This window comes from Salmo salar, chromosome 20 (assembly GCF_965601325.2).
Source record: "Salmo salar chromosome 20, fSalSal1, whole genome shotgun sequence".
Taxonomy (NCBI): domain Eukaryota; kingdom Metazoa; phylum Chordata; class Actinopteri; order Salmoniformes; family Salmonidae; genus Salmo; species Salmo salar.
In genome coordinates, this window is record NC_138310.1 from 60,588,222 (window position 1) to 60,607,022 (window position 18,801).

Genomic DNA, 18,801 nt, shown 5'->3' on the forward strand with positions numbered 1-18,801 from the left:
CGGGAGTTGCAACGATGAGACAAGACTAACTACTGTAACCACCAAACTACCACGTAATTGAGGAGAAAAAGGGTAAAAATAAAAAAAATACTAAAATACAAAAAAAAGCACCAACCTGTTTATTTTTGTTCATAGTTAAAGCTGTATTACAGTAAAACACCAACCTGTTTATTTTTGTTCATAGTTAAAGCTGTATTACAGTAAAACACCAACCTGTTTATTTTTGTTCATCGTTAAAGCTGTATTACAGTAAAACACCAACCTGTTTATTTTTGTTCATAGTTAAAGCTGTATTACAGTAAAACACCAACCTGTTTATTTTTGTTCATAGTTAAAGCTGTATTACAGTAAAACACCAACCTGTGTCTTTGTTGAGGGTGAAGAAGGGGGAGTTGCCCCCGGGGACGGTTCGGTACGTGACCCTCCCGTTCTCCCCAGTGTCGGGGTCAAGGGCCGTAACCTTGACGACAGAGGTGCCAGGTGCACTCTGGGAGCTGAGGCTGACGGCGTAGCTCACAGGGTAGAAGACTGGTCTGTTGTCGTTGATGTCCAGCAGGTCAACCCTGACATAGGCCATGGAGTTCAGACCGCCCTGCAGGGAAACAGAAAGGAAAATCTATCAATGGATCTAAAAGACAACGCTCATTGGAATGTGTTAGATGTGTCATGTGCCATTCTGTGTTGGTTTGTTGATGTTGGTGAATTTTCTAGAAAGGTCACCACAGTGTCCTGGGGTAGGAATGTTTTTGATTTCAATGTGCCTCAGTTAACCTGAGCACCTTTCCCCCTTTATATCAAACCCCAGCTGAAGTGAGTTAGGTATTGGGTTTGCACCTTTTCTAAGGACAAAAAGCCCTCTGTTCTACTAGACTTCACATGCTGTTGTATATCAGCAGGACAAAGTGGTAAAAAACCTGAGAAGAAGAGTTAGACCACATTAATAGAGCAGGTTAAAATCAGCAGGAACCCTGTTTAAAAACCTCTGACTCTACAATCTAGTCCTGGCAGGTTGGTGGAGGGATATGGATTGATAGCTTGTCCAGGGAAACAGCAATCTGTCAGGATCTGTGTGGGGTGAGAGGGCTCGCTACCGCCGCCACAGAGCATAGAGCTCTGTTTCCCTGGTGGCTTGTTCTGAACAGAATACAGAGCAGGCTTTTCATTTGGTCGGACTAGTGAGAGGGAGGAGGAGGGAGCAGCGGTCTAACTTATTAAATATTACGGCTGCCTGCCTGTCTCCTTGCATGCCTGTCTATCTGTCCATCTGCTTGCCTGCCTACCTGCCTAACTGCCTGACTATATGTCTGTCTGCCTCACTGTCTGCATGTATCTCTGTGTCTGACTTACTGCCTGCCTGTGTTGTCTGTCTGTCTGACTCCGTGTCTGACTGTCTGTCTGTTTCTGTCTGTCTGCCTACTTGTGTTCCTGTCTGTCTGTTTGTCTGTCTGCCTGACGTTGGAGGATTTTCCCTCTCTCTATCTCTCTCTCTCTCTCTCTCTCTTTATCCTGTCTGTCTGTCTGTCTGTCTGTCTGTCTGTCTGTCTGTCTGTCTGTCTGTCTGTCTGTCTGTCTGTCTCTCTCTCTCTCTCTCTCTCTCTCTCTCTCTTCTCTGATTATTTTACCATGACTGCAGTAATTTCCTTTCATTTCTACCCTTTTACTTTCAAGTAGGATTTAGCGTGTGGCGCTACAGCATAGTCCTGTCAGGGAAACTCATTCCCAGCACAGTCCTGTCAGGGAAACTCATTCCCAGCACAGTCCTGCCAGGGAAACTCATTCCCAGCACAGTCCTGCCAGGGAAACTCATTCACAGCACAGTCCTGTCAGGGAAACTCATTCCCAGCACAGTCCTGCCAGGGAAACTCATTCACAGCACAGTCCTGCCAGGGAAACTCATTCACAGCACAGTCCTGCCAGGGAAACTCATTCACAGCACAGCCCTGCCAGGGAGAGGTTAATTAACAGCCCAGCCCTGCCAGGAAGAGTCATTCACAGCACAGCCCTGCCAGGGAGAGGTGAATTAACAGCCCAGCCCTGCCAGGAAGAGTCATTCACAGCACAGCCCTGCCAGGAAGAGTCATTCACAGCCCAGCCCTGCCAGGAAGAGTCATTCACAGCCCAGCCCTGCCAGGAAGAGTCATTCACAGCCCAGCCCTGCCAGGTAGAGTCATTCACAGCCCAGCCCTGCCAGGTAGAGTCATTCACAGCCCAGCCCTGCCAGGAAGAGTCATTCAGACTCTTTTATTTGTCTGCACTAATGAAAGACTTTCTGCTCTGCTGTGTTCTGCTCTGCCTGGCTGGGGAGCTGCTCCCCTCTCTCCTAGCTATCCTGGCTCTGGTTCTATAGCTGCGTCTAATAGCTAGGGTTCTGCTAGCTATATGTCTGCTGTGAACCCTGCTGTGAAATGTCGGTTAAAAAGATCCATACAATTGTTGGAAGCATCAATATTCCCAGGGTGCTGGAGTTGTTCTTCTTTTAGCCCTGCTGTGATAAACACTTGCTTTAAGAGATCACTGTCAGGGGTTTAATGTACTCACAGGGAGAGACTATGTGCCAAATGGCACTCTATTCCATAGGGGGCTGGTCAAAGGGAATTGACTATGTAGGGAATACGGTGCCATTTGGGATGTAGCCATAGAGAGAGGAGGGTGGAGAGATGTGGAGGGAGGGAGAAGAAAGGAGGAGAGTTTGAAGAGAACATAGACTCACCCTGTCCACTGCTGGACTTGTTAGGGAGAGGTTGAGGAAGGTGGAGGGAGAGATTGATAGTGGAGGGTAAATAGAGGGAAGAAGAGATACAGTAGGAGACTCACCCCGTCCACGGCTGTGACAGTAAAGTCGTAGCTGGTTGGTCCCTGGTCCCTGTCCAGAGCCACGTTGGTACAGATCTGTCCTGTCTCCTTCCCTACAGAGAACTGGGAGGGGACAGCACTGTTGATGCCTGATCCCAGAGAGTAGCTGATGAGGCCGAAGGAGCCGCCGTCCGCGTCTGTCGCTGTCACCTGGAAAGAGGGAGATAAAAGAAGAGGATTTATGAGTTAGACAGTTTGTCTTAAGGGGAACGTTCACTGTTACACCTATAGAGAGGAAGACACAAGAATACACCTACAGTAGGAGCTAGACTGATAAGAAAATATTCAGCTAGGAGCTAGACTGATAAGGAAATATTCAGCTAGGAGCTAGAGTGATAAGGAAATATTCAACTAGGAGCTAGACTGATAAGGAAATATTCAGCTAGAAGCTAGACTGATAAGGAAATATTCAGCTAGGAGCTAGACTGATAAGGAAATATTCAGCTAGGAGCTAGACCGATAAGGAAATATTCAGCTAGGAGCTAGACTGATAAGGAAATATTCAGCTAGGAGCTAGACTGATAAGGAAATATTAAGCTGGGAGCTAGACTGATAAGGAAATATTCAACTAGGAGCTAGACTGATAAGGAAATATTCAGCTGGGAGCTAGACTGATAAGGAAATATTCAGCTGGGAGCTAGACTGATAAGGAAATATTCAGCTGGGAGCTAGACTGATAAGGAAATATTCAGCTGGGAGCTAGACAGATAAGGAAATATTCAGCTAGGAGCTAGACTGATAAGGAAATATTCAGCTGGGAGCTAGACTGATAAGGAAATATTCAGCTGGGAGCTAGACTGATAAGGAAATATTCAGCTGGGAGCTAGACTGATAAGGAAATATTCAGCTGGGAGCTAGACTGATAAGGAAATATTCAGCTAGGAGCTAGACTGATAAGGAAATATTCAGCTGGGAGCCAGACTGATAAGGAAATATTCAGCTGGGAGCCAGACAGATAAGGAAATATTCAGCTAGGAGCTAGACTGAAGGAAATATTCAGCTGGGAGCTAGACTGATAAGGAAATATTCAGCTGGGAGCTAGACTGATAAGGAACTATTCAGCTAGGAGCTAGACTGATAAGGAAATATTCAGCTAGGAGCTAGACTGATAAGGAAATATTCAGCTAGGAGCTAGACTGATAAGGAAATATTCAGCTAGGAGCTAGACTGATAAGGAAATATTCAGCTAGGAGCTAGACTGATAAGGAAATATTCAGCAACTCTTGGAGGACACGATGTTGACTTTAAAAAATGCAATTATTCCACTTCCATAAACTACTTTTGGACAGCTGAAGAAAGCACACAATTTGTCCTCGGAAAATGACCTTTTCTAGACCAATGTATTTGAGTATATACCCTGTAGGATCCTTTTGGATAGTACCACTAGTATGAACGAGAACAAACACAGTAAAGCACAGTAACATGACAGTACAGGACAGTAACAGTACAGGACAGGATAGTAACAGTACAGGACAGTAACAGTACAGGACAGGATAGTAACAGTACAGGACAGGACAGTAACAGTACAGGACAGTAAGAGTACAGGACAGGACAGTAACAGTACAGGACAGTAACAGTACAGGACAGGATAGTAACAGTACAGGACAGGACAGTAACAGTACAGGACAGTAAGGGTACAGGACAGGACAGTAACAGTACAGGACAGTAACAGTACCGGACAGTACCAGACAGTAAAGCATAGTACAGTACCGGACAGTACAGTACAGGACAGTAAAGCATAGTACAGTACCAGACAGTACAGGACAATACAGGACAGTAACAGGACAGGACAGTAACAGTACAGGACAGGACAGGACAGTAACAGTACAGAACAGTAACAGGACAGTAACAGTACAATACAGGACAGGACAGTACAAAACAGGACAGGACAGTAACAGTACAATACAGGACAGGAGAGTAACAGTAGAGGACAGTAACAGTACAATACAGTAACAGTACAGGACAGTAACAGGACAGGACAGGACAGTAACAGGACAGTACAGGACAGTACAGGACAGGACAGTAACAGTACAGGACAGGACAGTAACAGTACAGGACAGTAACAGTACAATACAGTACAGGACAGTAACAGTACAGGACAGTAACAGTAACAGTACAGACCAGTAACAGTACAGGACAGTAACAGTACGGTACAGGACAGTAACAGTACAGTACAATACAGTACAGGACAGTAACAGTACAGTAACAGTACGGTACAGGACAGTAACAGTACAGTACAATACAGTAACAGTACAGGACAGTAACAGTACAGGACAGTAACAGGACAGTAACAGGACAGGACAGTAACAGTAACAGTACAGTAACAGTACAGAACAGGACAGTAACAGTACAGGACAGTACAGGACAGTAAAAGTACAGGACAGGTACAGTACAGTAACAGTACAGTACAGGACAGTAACAGCACAGCACAGGACAGTAACAGTACAGTACAGGACAGTAATAGTACAGTACAGGCCAGTAACAGTACAGTAATAGTACAGTACAGGACAGTAACAGTACAGTACAGTACAGTAATAGTACAGTACAGGCCAGTAACAGGACAGTAACAGTACAGGACAGTAAAAGTACAGGACAGTAACAGTACAGTACAGGACAGTAACAGTACAGTACAGTACAGGACAGTAACAGGACAGTGACAGTACAGGACAGTAACAGTACAGGACAGTAACAGTACATAACAGTACAGGACAGTAACAGTACAGGACAGTAACAGTAACAGTACAGTAAAGTAACAGGACAGTAACAGTACAATACAGTAACAGGACAGGACAGGACAGTAACTGTACAGTACAGTAACAGGGCAGAACAGTAACAGGACAGTACAGTACAGTAACAGGACAGGACAGTACAGTACAGGATAGTATAGGACAGTAACAGTAACAGTACAGGACAGTAACAGTACAGTACAGTAACCGGACAGTAACAGTACAATACAGTAACAGGACAGGACAGTAACTGTACAGTACAGTAACAGGACAGGACAGTAACTGTACAGTAACAGGACAGAACAGTAACAGGACAGTACAGTACAGTACAGGATAGTATAGGACAGTAACAGTAACAGTACAGGACAGTAACAGTACAGTACAGTAACCAGACAGTAACAGTACAATACAGTAACAGGACAGGACAGTAACTGTACAGTACAGTAACAGGACAGGACAGTACAGTAACAGGACATGACAGTACAGTACAGTACAGGATAGTATAGGACAGTACAGTAACAGGACAGTACAGTAACAGGACAGGACAGTACAGTAACAGGACAGTACAGTACAGGATAGTATAGGACAGTACAGTAACAGGACAGTACAGGACAGTACAGTATTGTAACAGGACAGTACAGTAACAGGACAGTACAGTAACAGGACAGGACAGTACAGTAACAGGACAGTACAGTACAGTACAGGATAGTATAGGACAGTACAGTAACAGGACAGTACAGGACAGTACAGTATTGTAACAGGACAGTACAGTACAGTACAGGATAGTATAGGACAGTACAGTAACAGGACAGTACAGTAACAGGACAGGACAGTACAGTACAGTAACAGTACAGCACAGTAAGAGGACAGTACAGTAACAGGACAGTACAGTACAGTACAGGATAGTATAGGACAGTACAGTACAGTACGGGATAGTATAGGACAGTACAGTACAGTACAGGATAGTATAGGACACCAGGTGCTGTTGGAGTGAGTCTTTACTTCTCATCTGTGTTGTTTATCTGAGTTAGAGCACAAGCCAAACCGCCTCTGGTAGAGCGAGGCACTGGGGGTAGGAGGGAGGGAGGGAGGAGAGGAGAGGAGAGGACAGGAGAGGAGAGGACAGGAGAGGAGAGGAGAGGAGAGGAGAGGAGAGGAGAGGAGAGGAGAGGAGAGGAGAGGAGAGGAGAGGAGAGGAGAGGAGAGGAGAGGAAAGGAGAGGAGGGAGAGGAGGAGAGGATGACTTCTCCAGCCCTGCCTGTGTTTAGCCGGGAGAGATGCCAGCAGTAGAGACAGCCAGGCTGGTCCAGGAGTGGAGTGGCGACTGTCTGAACAGCCCAGTGACAGGGAGGAAGGGGGGATGGGGAGGGAGGTCTGTGGAGCAGGAGGGTACCCCCCACAGCACGCCTCACTGCCTCTCTGCCTCACCACATTATAACTCTAACGTTCTAACCCTCAGCGTCTGGTTCTAATACCCCTCACCTCTACGTACAGAGAGAGCTGGGGCTGGTGAGTTCACAACAGACAGCCTCCACTCAGTTCAGCCCAACTCCCCACCCAGCCTGCCACCAGCCAGCGGAGGAAAGGAGACTGTTGCAGCTCCCTGGATTACACTAACCAAACAAGCCAATCAGAGAGCCTCCTGGGTACTGGCAGGGTAATCGTTTGCAAGTGTTGGCTCGGGATTGCAGCTAGAAAGAGATTACAGATGGGGTTAAGCCTCACAAGTTGATTAGAGTTCTCTCTTTCCTTCCATCTCTTCAAAAAAGGGGGGATCTCTCTGGGAAGGAAAGGAGAAGTTGATGAAATGAAATAGAGTCTCCAATGTGTACTTCTAATGCAGTATGGCTGCTCTATGTCTAAGAGGGCAGCTAGGAGAGAGCTATGAGGGACTGGGCCAAGGAAAATACAGCCAGCCATGCTTATCAATAGCACACACTTCCCTGGCCTGCCCTGGCTCCTGTCCTGGCCTGGCCTTACTCCTGTCCTGCTCTGTCCTGGCCCTGGCTCCTGTCCTGTTCTGTCCTTACTCCTGTCCTGTTCTGTCCTGGCCCTGGCTCCTGGCCTGGCCTTACTCCTGTCCTGCTCTGTCCTGGCCCTGGCTCCTGTCCTGGCCTGGCCTTACTCCTGTCCTGTTCTGTCCTGGCCCTGGCTCCTGGCCTGGCCTTACTCCTGTCCTGTCCTGTTCTGTCCTGGCCCTACTCCTGTCCTGTTCTGTCCTGACCCTGGCTCCTGTCCTGGCCTGGCCCTACTCCTGTCCTGTTCTGTCCTGACCCTGGCTCCTGTCCTGGCCTGGCCTTACTCCTGTCCTGTTCTGTCCTGGCCCTGGCTCCTGTCCTGGCCTGGCCTGGCCTTTCTCCTGTCCTGTTCTGTCCTGGCCCTGGCTCCTGTCCTGTCCTGTCCTGACCTGGCCCTGGCTCCTGTCCTGACCTGGCCCTGGCTCCTGTCCTGGCCTGGCTCCTGTGAGTGTACGAGGATGGAAACCATTCATTAGAAGTGATGATGATTCTCAGCTGAAACAGGATCTCTGTTCTGTATGTATCCTGTAGCACATGGTGGTCGGGGGACTCGGTTCTGAGCAGGGGGGGGTGTGTGTGTGTGTGTGTGTGTGTGTGTGTGTGTGTGTGTGTGTGTGTGTGTGTGTGTGTGTGTGTGTGTGTGTGTGTGTGTGTGTGTGTGTGTGTGTGTGTGTGTGTTTGGCCTAACGACAGCCAAAGGACGTTGAGAGAGCTAGTGAGAGAGCCTGTGATGTTGGCAGAGAGAGACACACACCAACGAGATGGATAGTAAACCACGGGAGGGCACAGAGACCGGGAGCTTGTTGAGGAGAGGAGAGCATCTCTGTTAAAACACAGCAGCCCTCTGGACCTGTAGCTTTACTTCAACATTATATTATCTGGCAGGAGGCACTGTATTTATAACTACTGCACTGTTGCTCTTGTTCTCACCACATTAGCATGACAGAACCTGGACAGGTTAAACACTGAGAGCTAGTCGTGGCAGTAGGAGAAGGCTTGAGTGTGTGTGTGTGTGTGTGTGTGTGTGTGTGTGTGTGTGTGTGTGTGTGTGTGTGTGTGTGTGTGTGTGTGTGTGTGTGTGTGTGTGTGAGAGAGTGAAAGTGAGAGCGAGCTATATGAGGAGACCCAAACGTCACTTTCCATTTCAGCCACAACCAGGCATGGAGGAATGTTTATTTTCCTAGCCCATACCACCGTCATAAAAAATGGCACCTGTACAATACTCACATAAAATATTTATGATATGAGGGCTGACAAATGAACTGGTAGAATGCACCTGGGATTTACAGTTGAGGGGAAAGAATGGAACTATGATTTCAGAGGTAGAGGCTATGGAGTTCGCTACTCTCACATGAACACAGTTACAGTACAGCAGCAATACCGAAGCTGGAGGGAAAACACTCTCCTGTAGCATAGCATTAAAAAGAGTGTCAGACACAAAAACAGTGAAGGTCTCCTAACCCAAAGAGTGAAGCGAGAAGAGTTAGCCTGTGGCTGCAAAGACTGGATGAACAGTATTACCAGGACCTGGAGTTATTCCTGGGTAGGTCATGTGGTTGAGAAAAACTCATGGCCCCAAGAATAACATATGACAAGCTGAGCAAGGTGAAGAATATCTCTTCAAGTAGTGAGATGGATAGGATGACCAGAGAGATGGATAGGATGACCAGAGAGATGGATAGAGTGACCAGAGAGATGGATAGGATGACCAGAGAGATGGATAGAGTGACCAGAGAGATGGATAGGATGACCAGAGAGATGGATAGAGTGACCAGAGAGATGGATAGAGTGACCAGAGAGATGGATAGGGTGACCAGAGAGATGGATAGGATGACCAGAGAGAGAGATGGATAGGATGACCAGAGAGATGGATAGGATGACCAGAGAGATGGATAGGATGACCAGAGAGATGGATAGAGTGACAGAGAGAGAGATGGATAGGGTGACCAGAGAGATGGATAGAGTGATCAGAGAGATGGATGGATAGGGTGACCAGAGAGATGGATAGGATGACCAGAGAGATGGATAGGATGACCAGAGAGATGGATAGGATGACCAGAGAGAGAGATGGATAGGGTGACCAGAGAGATGGATAGAGTGACCAGAGAGATGGATAGAGTGACTAGAGAGATGGATAGGGTGACCAGAGAGATGGATAGAGTGACAGAGAGAGATGGATAGAGTGACAGAGAGAGATGGATAGGATGACCAGAGAGATGGATAGGATGACCAGAGAGATGGATAGGATGACCAGTGAGATGGACAGGATGACCAGAGAGATGGACAGGGTGACCAGAGAGATGGACAGGATGACCAGAGAGATGGATAGGATGACCAGAGAGAGAGATGGATAGGATGACCAGAGAGAGAGATGGATAGGATGACCAGAGAGATGGATAGGATGACCAGAGAGATGGATAGGATGACCAGAGAGATGGATAGGATGACCAGAGAGAGAGATGGATAGGGTGACCAGAGAGATGGATAGAGTGACCAGAGAGATGGATAGGGTGACCAGAGAGATGGATAGGATGACCAGAGAGATGGATAGGATGACCAGAGAGATGGATAGGATGACCAGAGAGAGAGATGGATAGGGTGACCAGAGAGATGGATAGAGTGACCAGAGAGATGGATAGAGTGACCAGAGAGATGGATAGAGTGACCAGAGAGATGGATAGAGTGACCAGAGAGATGGCTAGAGTGACCAGAGAGATGGATAGGATGACCAGAGAGATGGATAGGATGACCAGAGAGATGGATTGGATGACCAGAGAGATGGATAGGGTGACCAGAGAGATGGATAGAGTGACCAAAGAGATGGATAGAGTGACCAGAGAGATGGTTAGGATGACCAGTGAGATGGACAGGATGACCAGAGAGATGGACAGGGTGACCAGAGAGATGGATAGAGTGACCAGAGAGATGGATAGAGTGACCAGAGAGATGGATAGGATGACCAGAGAGATAGATGGATAGGGTGACCAGAGAGATAGATGGATAGGATGACCAGAGAGATAGATGGATAGGATGACCAGAGAGATAGATGGATAGGGTGACCAGAGAGATAGATGGATAGGATGACCAGAGAGATGGATGGATAGGGTGACCAGAGAGATGGATTGGATGACCAGAGAGATGGATAGGATGACCAGAGAGAGAGATGGATAGAGTGACCAGAGAGATGGATAGAGTGACCAGAGAGATGGATAGGATGACCAGAGAGATAGATGGATAGGGTGACCAGAGAGATAGATGGATAGGATGACCAGAGAGATGGATGGATAGGGTGACCAGAGAGATGGATTGGATGACCAGAGAGATGGATAGAGTGACCAGAGAGATGGATAGGATGACCAGAGAGATGGATAGGGTGACCAGAGAGAGAGATGGATAGGATGACCAGACAGATGGATAGGGTGACCAGAGAGATGGATAGGGTGACCGGAGAGATGGATAGGATGACCAGAGAGATGGATAGAGTGACCAGAGAGATGGATAGGATGACCAGAGAGATGGATAGGATGACCAGAGAGATGGATAGAGTGACCAGAGAGATGGATAGGATGACCAGAGAGATGGATAGAGTGACCAGAGAGATGGATAGGATGACCAGAGAGATTGATAGGGTGACAGAGAGAGAGACGGATAGGGTGACAGAGAGAGAGATGGATAGGGTGACCAGAGAGATGGATAGGGTGACCAGAGAGATGGATAGGATGACCAGAGAGATGGATAGGATGACCGGAGAGATGGATAGGATGACCAGAGAGATTGATAGGGTGACAGAGAGAGAGACGGATAGGGTGACAGAGAGAGAGATGGATAGGGTGACCAGAGAGATGGATAGGATGACCAGAGAGATGGATAGGATGACCAGAGAGATGGATAGAGTGACCAGAGAGATGGATAGGATGACCAGAGAGATGGATAGGGTGACCAGAGAGAGAGATGGATAGGATGACCAGAGAGATGGATAGGGTGACCAGAGAGATGGATTGGATGACCAGAGAGATGGATAGGGTGACCAGAGAGAGAGAGAGAGAGAGAGAGACAGAGAGAAAGAGACAGAGAGAGTGCAGGCCCGTTGTGAATGGTGAACTAATGAATTAACATTCTACATGACTGCCGAGAGACAAGAAGCGCACAGCACCAACCACAGCTCACACACCACAGCTCTGCCTCAGAGGTGATTGGACACAACATCTGAATACTAATCTGGTCGAGAGAGAGAAGAGAGAGAGAGAGAGAGAGAGGAGAGAGAGAGAGAGAACAGTAAAGATTGCGAGCTTTGAGGCTGTAGTATGTTGTGAAGATATCAGGAGTAATAGGAGGCATGTGGACAGGTTCACCTCCAGTTCAGCATGCTCTCACCAGCCTGATGCCTGTTGTACATGATAGAGACAGATGTACTGATCCAACTGTTATCTACAATCTCTCCACGCTTGAGTTCAGGGAAACACACATTGACAAACATATCCAGTGGATATCCTATGTTTGACTATAATAACCCTGCTCTAAACGAAACCCTCTCGACGTAAGCATATACTTAGCTCCAAAGGCAGATTCGTTTTTTTTTGTACTATAATGAAGGTACAATGGAAATGATATAGAACCCTAAACGTTCACAATGCTACGCCTGAGGAAAGCAATCAGAATGATCTCAACTCTCAGGGACCTGGAATCTCTATTCTTCTTTCATTCTCGGTTAATAACAGCATATCAGTGACATGGGGCTGGAGCCCTGGAGCTGAGTCTGAGGACTAGGTCTGCCTGTCTAGAGATGTGTGTCCCAAATGGCACCCCATTCCCTACAAAGTGCCCTATGAGCCCTGGTCATAAGTAGTACACTACATAGAAAAAAGGATGCCATTTCAGATGACAGTATATCACATCTCCACATAATGCAGCCTCATTCTGACGGAGACAGAATAATTAGCCAAACCACAGACAGACAGACAACCCGGAGTGACGAGGAGGATTAACCCAATAAAATAACCTCTCTGGCGTTCATTAAAAGTCTTCATAAAGTCCTGATGGAAGGAGCTGCTGTACATCATACATAGTGAGAGAGATAGAGAAACAGAGATGGAGGGAGAGAGAGAGTGAAAGAGATAGAGAGAGAGAGATGAGGGGGAGGTGTAAATCACTCACAATGTGTTAAGACTAATAAAAACCATGTGATGAAGATTGATGTCCACTCACCATGTCATAATGTCAATCTGGTATCTGCTGTTGTGTTGGTATAATTATAATCAGAGCCAGACCGTTCCTTCCCTTTATACAGAATGCGTCCCAAATGGCACCCTATTCCTTATTCCCCCATAGGGCTCTGGTCAAAAGTAGTGCATTACATAGGGAATAGGGTGTCATTTGGGACACACCCACAGTCACAGCGGTGAACACATACTGTACTTACGTTAACCAACAGTGCAGCTCAGTTCAAGTCTTGGCAGGGATGTATGTGTTTTGTGTTATACATTTCCATCTTGAATCCATGGTTTCCATCATAGAGTACAGTTACAGTCTCCTCTAGCTAATGGAATAAGGCTCAGGGCCCCTATATAGTGGGCTGATCAAAAACGATGCACTGAATAGGGTACAGGTATGACATTTGGGACACAGCCAGGTGTCTGTGAAGCTGAACTCTGAACTCTCACAAGGTGAGTGAACTCTCACCCAATACAAACTGTAGACATTAGCCAATCAGCTGCTGTCTTGTTCAAACGCTTATAAACAACAGCTAGGGCTTTGTGTGCTTCATCCAAATGTTTTTGTTCTTGAATTTCGTTGACAATGAGTCAATCACAGGTGTTGGATAAAGAATTACATACAGACCTGGTAACCAGGCTAGAAGAAAACTACATACAATACAGACCTGGTAACCAGGCTAGAAGAAAACGACATACAATACAGACCTGGTAACCAGGCTAGAAGAAAACTACATACAATACAGACCTGGTAACCAGGCTAGAAGAAAACTACATACAGACCTGGTAACCAGGCTAGAAGAAAACTACATACAATACAGACCTGGTAACCAGGCTAGAAGAGAACTACATACAATACAGACCTGGTAACCAGGCTAGAAGAAAACTACATACAATACAGACCTGGTAACCAGGCTAGAAGAAAACTACATACAATACAGACCTGGTAACCAGGCTAGAAGAAAACTACATACAATACAGACCTGGTAACCAGGCTAGAAGAAAACTACATACAATACAGACCTGGTAACCAGGCTAGAAGAAAACTACATACAATACAGACCTGGTAACCAGGCTAGAAGAGAACTACATACAATACAGACCTGGTAACCAGGCTAGAAGAGAACTACATACAATACAGACCTGGTAACCAGGCTAGAAGAAAACTACATACAGACCTGGTAACCAGGCTAGAAGAGAACTACATACAATACAGAACTGGTAACCAGGCTAGAAGAGAACTACATACAGACCTGGTAACCAGGCTAGAAGAGAACTACATACAATACAGACCTGGTAACCAGGCTAGAAGAGAACTACATACAATACAGACCTGGTAACCAGGCTAGAAGAAAACTACATACAGACCTGGTAACCAGGCTAGAAGAAAACTACATACAATACAGACCTGGTAACCAGGCTAGAAGAAAACTACATACAATACAGACCTGGTAACCAGGCTAGAAGAGAACTACATACAGACCTGGTAACCAGGCTAGAAGATAATTATATACAGACCTGGTAACCAGGCTAGAAGAGAACTACATTTAGACCTGGTAACCAGGCTAGAAGAGAACTACATTTAGACCTGGTAACCAGGCTAGAAGAGAACTACATTTAGACCTGGTAACCAGGCTAGAAGAGTTCTCACACTTTCCCATGTAAAATTAACAGGTATCGGATATCACCATCTTCTGACCCCTCTACAGTGACCTCTGTTGTACTCATACTCTGTCTGCATCCCAAATGGTACCCTATTCCCTACATAGTGAACTAATTTTGACCAGAGCCCTATGTGTCCTCAGCCTGGTACTGTGATCCTCTGAGTCTGTTTTATATTGTTCAGGCTTCTCTCCTCTTCCGCTGGGTCTCTGCTCTGTCCACTGTGGTGCTGCTGTGTTGTGCAAACATTCCCTTTTTATTGGATTAGAAGTTCAAAGGCAGGAGAGTTGTTAGATGATGGTTGGAAGCCAGCAGAGTTCTCACTCTACTCAGTGTGAGAGTAGACTAGAGCCTGGTGGAGATGTCTTATGAAGCGAGGCGGAGATAGGAGGACTGGGGTTGGAGAGAGGGAGGTGGAAAGTGAGTGGGAGAGAGAGAGAGAGACTGCGGAGTGAGGAGACACAGGCAAGAGGGAGAAGGAAAGAGGGAAAGAGAGAGAGTGAGAAGAGAAAGAGTTTGGGGAGAGATTCACTTTTGGCTGGGAACTCAGTTAAACATACTGAAGGAGGATCCAAAGATAACTGGGGCACTGTGCGGTTTGGGTTCAGTTCACCCATCAGGTTCCTGCTGTGTGGAGCCTTCTTTCCAGTCAACACTGTCGCACAATCTCTCTCTGGCTGGAGAGTCATGGGAGAGAGAAGAGGAGATGGTACATTTCTGCTCTACACTTATAGTCTAATGTGCCTGAAGGGTTTGGATGCCCTGTCTGCTTCTCAAATGGTACCCTATTCCCTACATAGTGTAGTGCACTATAAATAGGTTGCCATTTGGGACGCATCCTCTGTCTGTGTTCTGTTCTGTCCTGGCCCACCCTGGTTCTCACTCTGTGGTTGGTCCCTGTAGAAGGAGCCAGAAGAAGCCATGTTGGCCTTGAGGAGAACACGTCCCAGCTCTGGGTGGGAACTATTTATAGAAATACATTTCCCTACAGAACAGAACACTGAGAACTGGTGGGAAGACTGACTGACTGAACGAGGGCTTGGATTGACCACCCTTATGTTTTCCCTCTCTACACAATGACTGTTGTAAACTATGAATGTTCTACAAACTGTTAGTACAGTATGCGTGACCTCGTATAACCCTGCTACTACCATTACATAGTCCTGAAACAGACTCCAGTGTGAACAGAACTGGAACAGAGATCTGGAGTAGAGGTCTGGAGCAGAGGCAACACAGAGTGTATCTCTCTCTCTCGTTCTCTGTCTCCCTCTCCACTGATGTTGGACTCCTGTTGGGTAATATATTTTAGCTAGTATGTTTGTGTGGGTGGAGCCTCTGGCTGATGTGTGTGTTAATTGGCCAGTTGGTATGCCGCTGCACACGTACTCCATCATTGGTCTGTTTGGTTTGGCAGCAGAGGCCCTGATTGGGTGGTTTTGCCTCAAGCTACATGAGTAATATTTTCTTCTGAGAGAGAGAGAGAGAGAGAGAGAGAGAGAGAGAGAGAGAGAGAGAGAGCGGGGGAAGAGGGAGGGAGAGGGAAGTGCACAACATTTGGAATAGGGTGGCACCCTCAGTGTAAATGTTCAACAGGAACTGACATCTATCCCTGAGGGACGCACATAAAGAGACATCAATTCAACATCTACTCATTGAAATGACGTGGAAACAATGTTGATTCAACCAGTGTGTGCCCAGTGGGATACAGTGGACTTTGTGGGGCAAGGTACAGGATCTGTGACTGCGTGTGTGCGTGCACATGCGTGTTTGTGCACATGCGTTTAAAACATTGCAGTCTATACCCATCAGATAGCCATCGTTCTACAATCCATTATACCAGGGATGGACAAGAGGGGCCACATCCATCCTATACCCACACACACACACATTGTAAACAAAATATTTTAGTGGCCCTCCTCTTGACAGTGGAAATACATTTTTTAAGTTTAGAGTTGATGTTGTGCAATTAATTCTACACATTTTTACATGGGTTGTAGAGAAAATGTTGCAGTTTTAAAGCAAGTTTGCTGCAATTCTATATATTTTGCCATGGGGTGGAGAGAAGTTTTTGCAATTTTATAACTCATTTCCTGCAATTTTACACATTTTGCCATAGGGTGGACAGAATTCTTTGCCGTTTTTAATATGATATCCGAGTGAGACTGAGTAACAACATCAGTGGAGTTCCCTCGGCCAGTAATTCAACCATAATAACAAGTTTAGATAGTTTAGCGGCCAGCTAACTTAAAAATCATTTTTTTCCTGAAATGGGCTAATTAACTGACTATCAGTGACTGACATAACAAGAGAAAAATGCACAACCAAATATCTCAATTGCACCTTGTGTATGGTACTATTCTAACTTGCAATAGTAAGTTGAGAGCCTGACTGAGTTCCTACATTTGTTTTTATACAACTTTTTGGGGGGGATTGATTCAACGGCCTTCGAAAGGGGGGTCGCGTGCCGCCCATCCCTGCATTATACAATACACATTAGGATGACAGCACACATTATTGTTCTGAGAATGACACTCCCCAGACTAGTTTCTTCTCACCACAAATGGTCAATATCCCACGTGTTGTTAATGAGACAGATTCATTAGAGTGATATATGGATGGATTGATATTGAGACAGTTAGCAGACAGAGAAACAGGAAAGCACAAACACAAAGAGAGAGAGAGGGAGGGAGAAACAGAGAGAGAGAGCGAGAGAGAGGGAGAGAGAGGGATGCTGGACAATGAACCCCTATGAGCTTTCCCAGCTGTATTGTCCTGGCATCACTTCTGACAAGGAGAGAGGTAGAGGATGAAGGGAGGAGGGGTGTAGGAGGAGAAGAGAGAGGGAATCCTCCCCCAGTTCTCAACCTCTTTCACTGAGCCTTCACTCCAAAGCAGCAGGTACTCAGTCCAACAACCCACAGCAGAATCACAGCTCCCCACCATGATACAGCTCCCCCCCCCACCACCACACACACACACACACCAGCTTGGTGGTAAGAGAGATGAACACAGAGGAAGAGGGAGAAAGATTGGGAGGAAGAGAGGGATGAGGAGAAGCAGGCCACACACTGTTGATGGAAATATAAACACCACATAGGAAAAACTACCTCCTGGGCTCCATCCCACTGCTGTATACTGTACTGCAGTACATCTAACCACATCATGCACATTTCTGGTCAGGATTGTTAGTACTGTATTGTTTGTATGTATCTAACTACTGTACATGTCTGAATGCAGCCCTCTGCATCTGTGTATTGAGGAGGAGGAGGATTAAAGACTGACGATATGATGCTCAAACGAGTTCCCAGCTGCTCACTCCTGGTTCTACCAGGGCTCCCCAGAGAGAGAGAGCGAGAGAGAGACAGAGAGAGAGGGCGCAAGAGAGAAAGAGCAAGAGAGAGCAAGAGAGAAAGAGCAAGAGAGAGCAAGAGAGAGAGAGAACGAGAGAGAGAGACAGAGAGAGAGAGAGAGAGAGAGAAAAGCAGGATTTGAAAGCCAGACCGCGGTCTCCACTCTTTTTGGCTCTGCATTCTGACTGAAGGTCTGGATGGGCCCCCTGTGCCCACACAGGAACAGAGCATTACACGGGGCCCGGAGGCCCAGGTCGGGCCCTCTAGCAGTCTGGTGGAAGGAAGGCTCACTGAGACGTGACCACTGTAGTTGTCCACCGAGTAGGACTAGTACATAGGCAGGAGATGCGATGAAAAAACATAATGTTTTGAGTAAACATTTCTCCCACTGCACTTTATCAGATAACAGACCCTAAAATGAGCGTTGCACACACACCCACCATGCCTCATAATTAAATCACGTAGTCTAATCTAAGTGTTTTTTCTAATAGGGGCAATGATTCCCCCTTTGGGACCTCTGACTTGTTCACTTATTCCTGATAATTACAGAACTAATGGCTGATGGGAGTTCTTCTGCGGATTACTAACTAACGGTTCATAAGTCCCTATGGGCCCTGGTCAAAAGTAGTACACTATATAGGGAACAGAGCCCTGGACAAGAGTCATGCACCATAGGGATAAGGGTCCTGGTCAAAAGTAGTACACTATATATAGGAAATAGGGGGATGGGCCCTGGCTAAAAGTAGTACACTATACAGGGAATAGGGGGATGGGCCCTGGCTAAAAGTAGTGCACTATACAGGGAATAGGGGGATGGGCCCTGGCTAAAAGTAGTACACTATATAGGGAATAGAGGGATGGGCCCTGGCTAAAGGTAGTGCACTATATAGGGAATAGAGGGATGGGCCCTGGCTAAAGGTAGTGCACTATATAGGGAATAGGGGGATGGGCCCTGGCTAAAAGTAGTGCAGTACATAGGGAA

The 18,801-nt window shown here is 46.6% G+C and overlaps 1 protein-coding gene across 1 annotated transcript in view; it reads right to left on the reverse strand.

Annotated features, from left to right (window-relative positions):
• The window catches only part of LOC106580990 (protocadherin-16), a 237,761-nt gene that overhangs the window by 44,478 nt on the left and 174,482 nt on the right, over positions 1-18,801 (reverse strand). Inside the window, exons 3-4 of the mRNA XM_045703726.2 lie at positions 2,815-3,003; positions 361-592 (exon numbers count right to left, since the gene is read on the reverse strand). Of these exons, the coding sequence (XP_045559682.2) occupies positions 361-592; positions 2,815-3,003 (421 nt within the window). The remainder of the gene's footprint in view (positions 1-360; positions 593-2,814; positions 3,004-18,801) is intronic.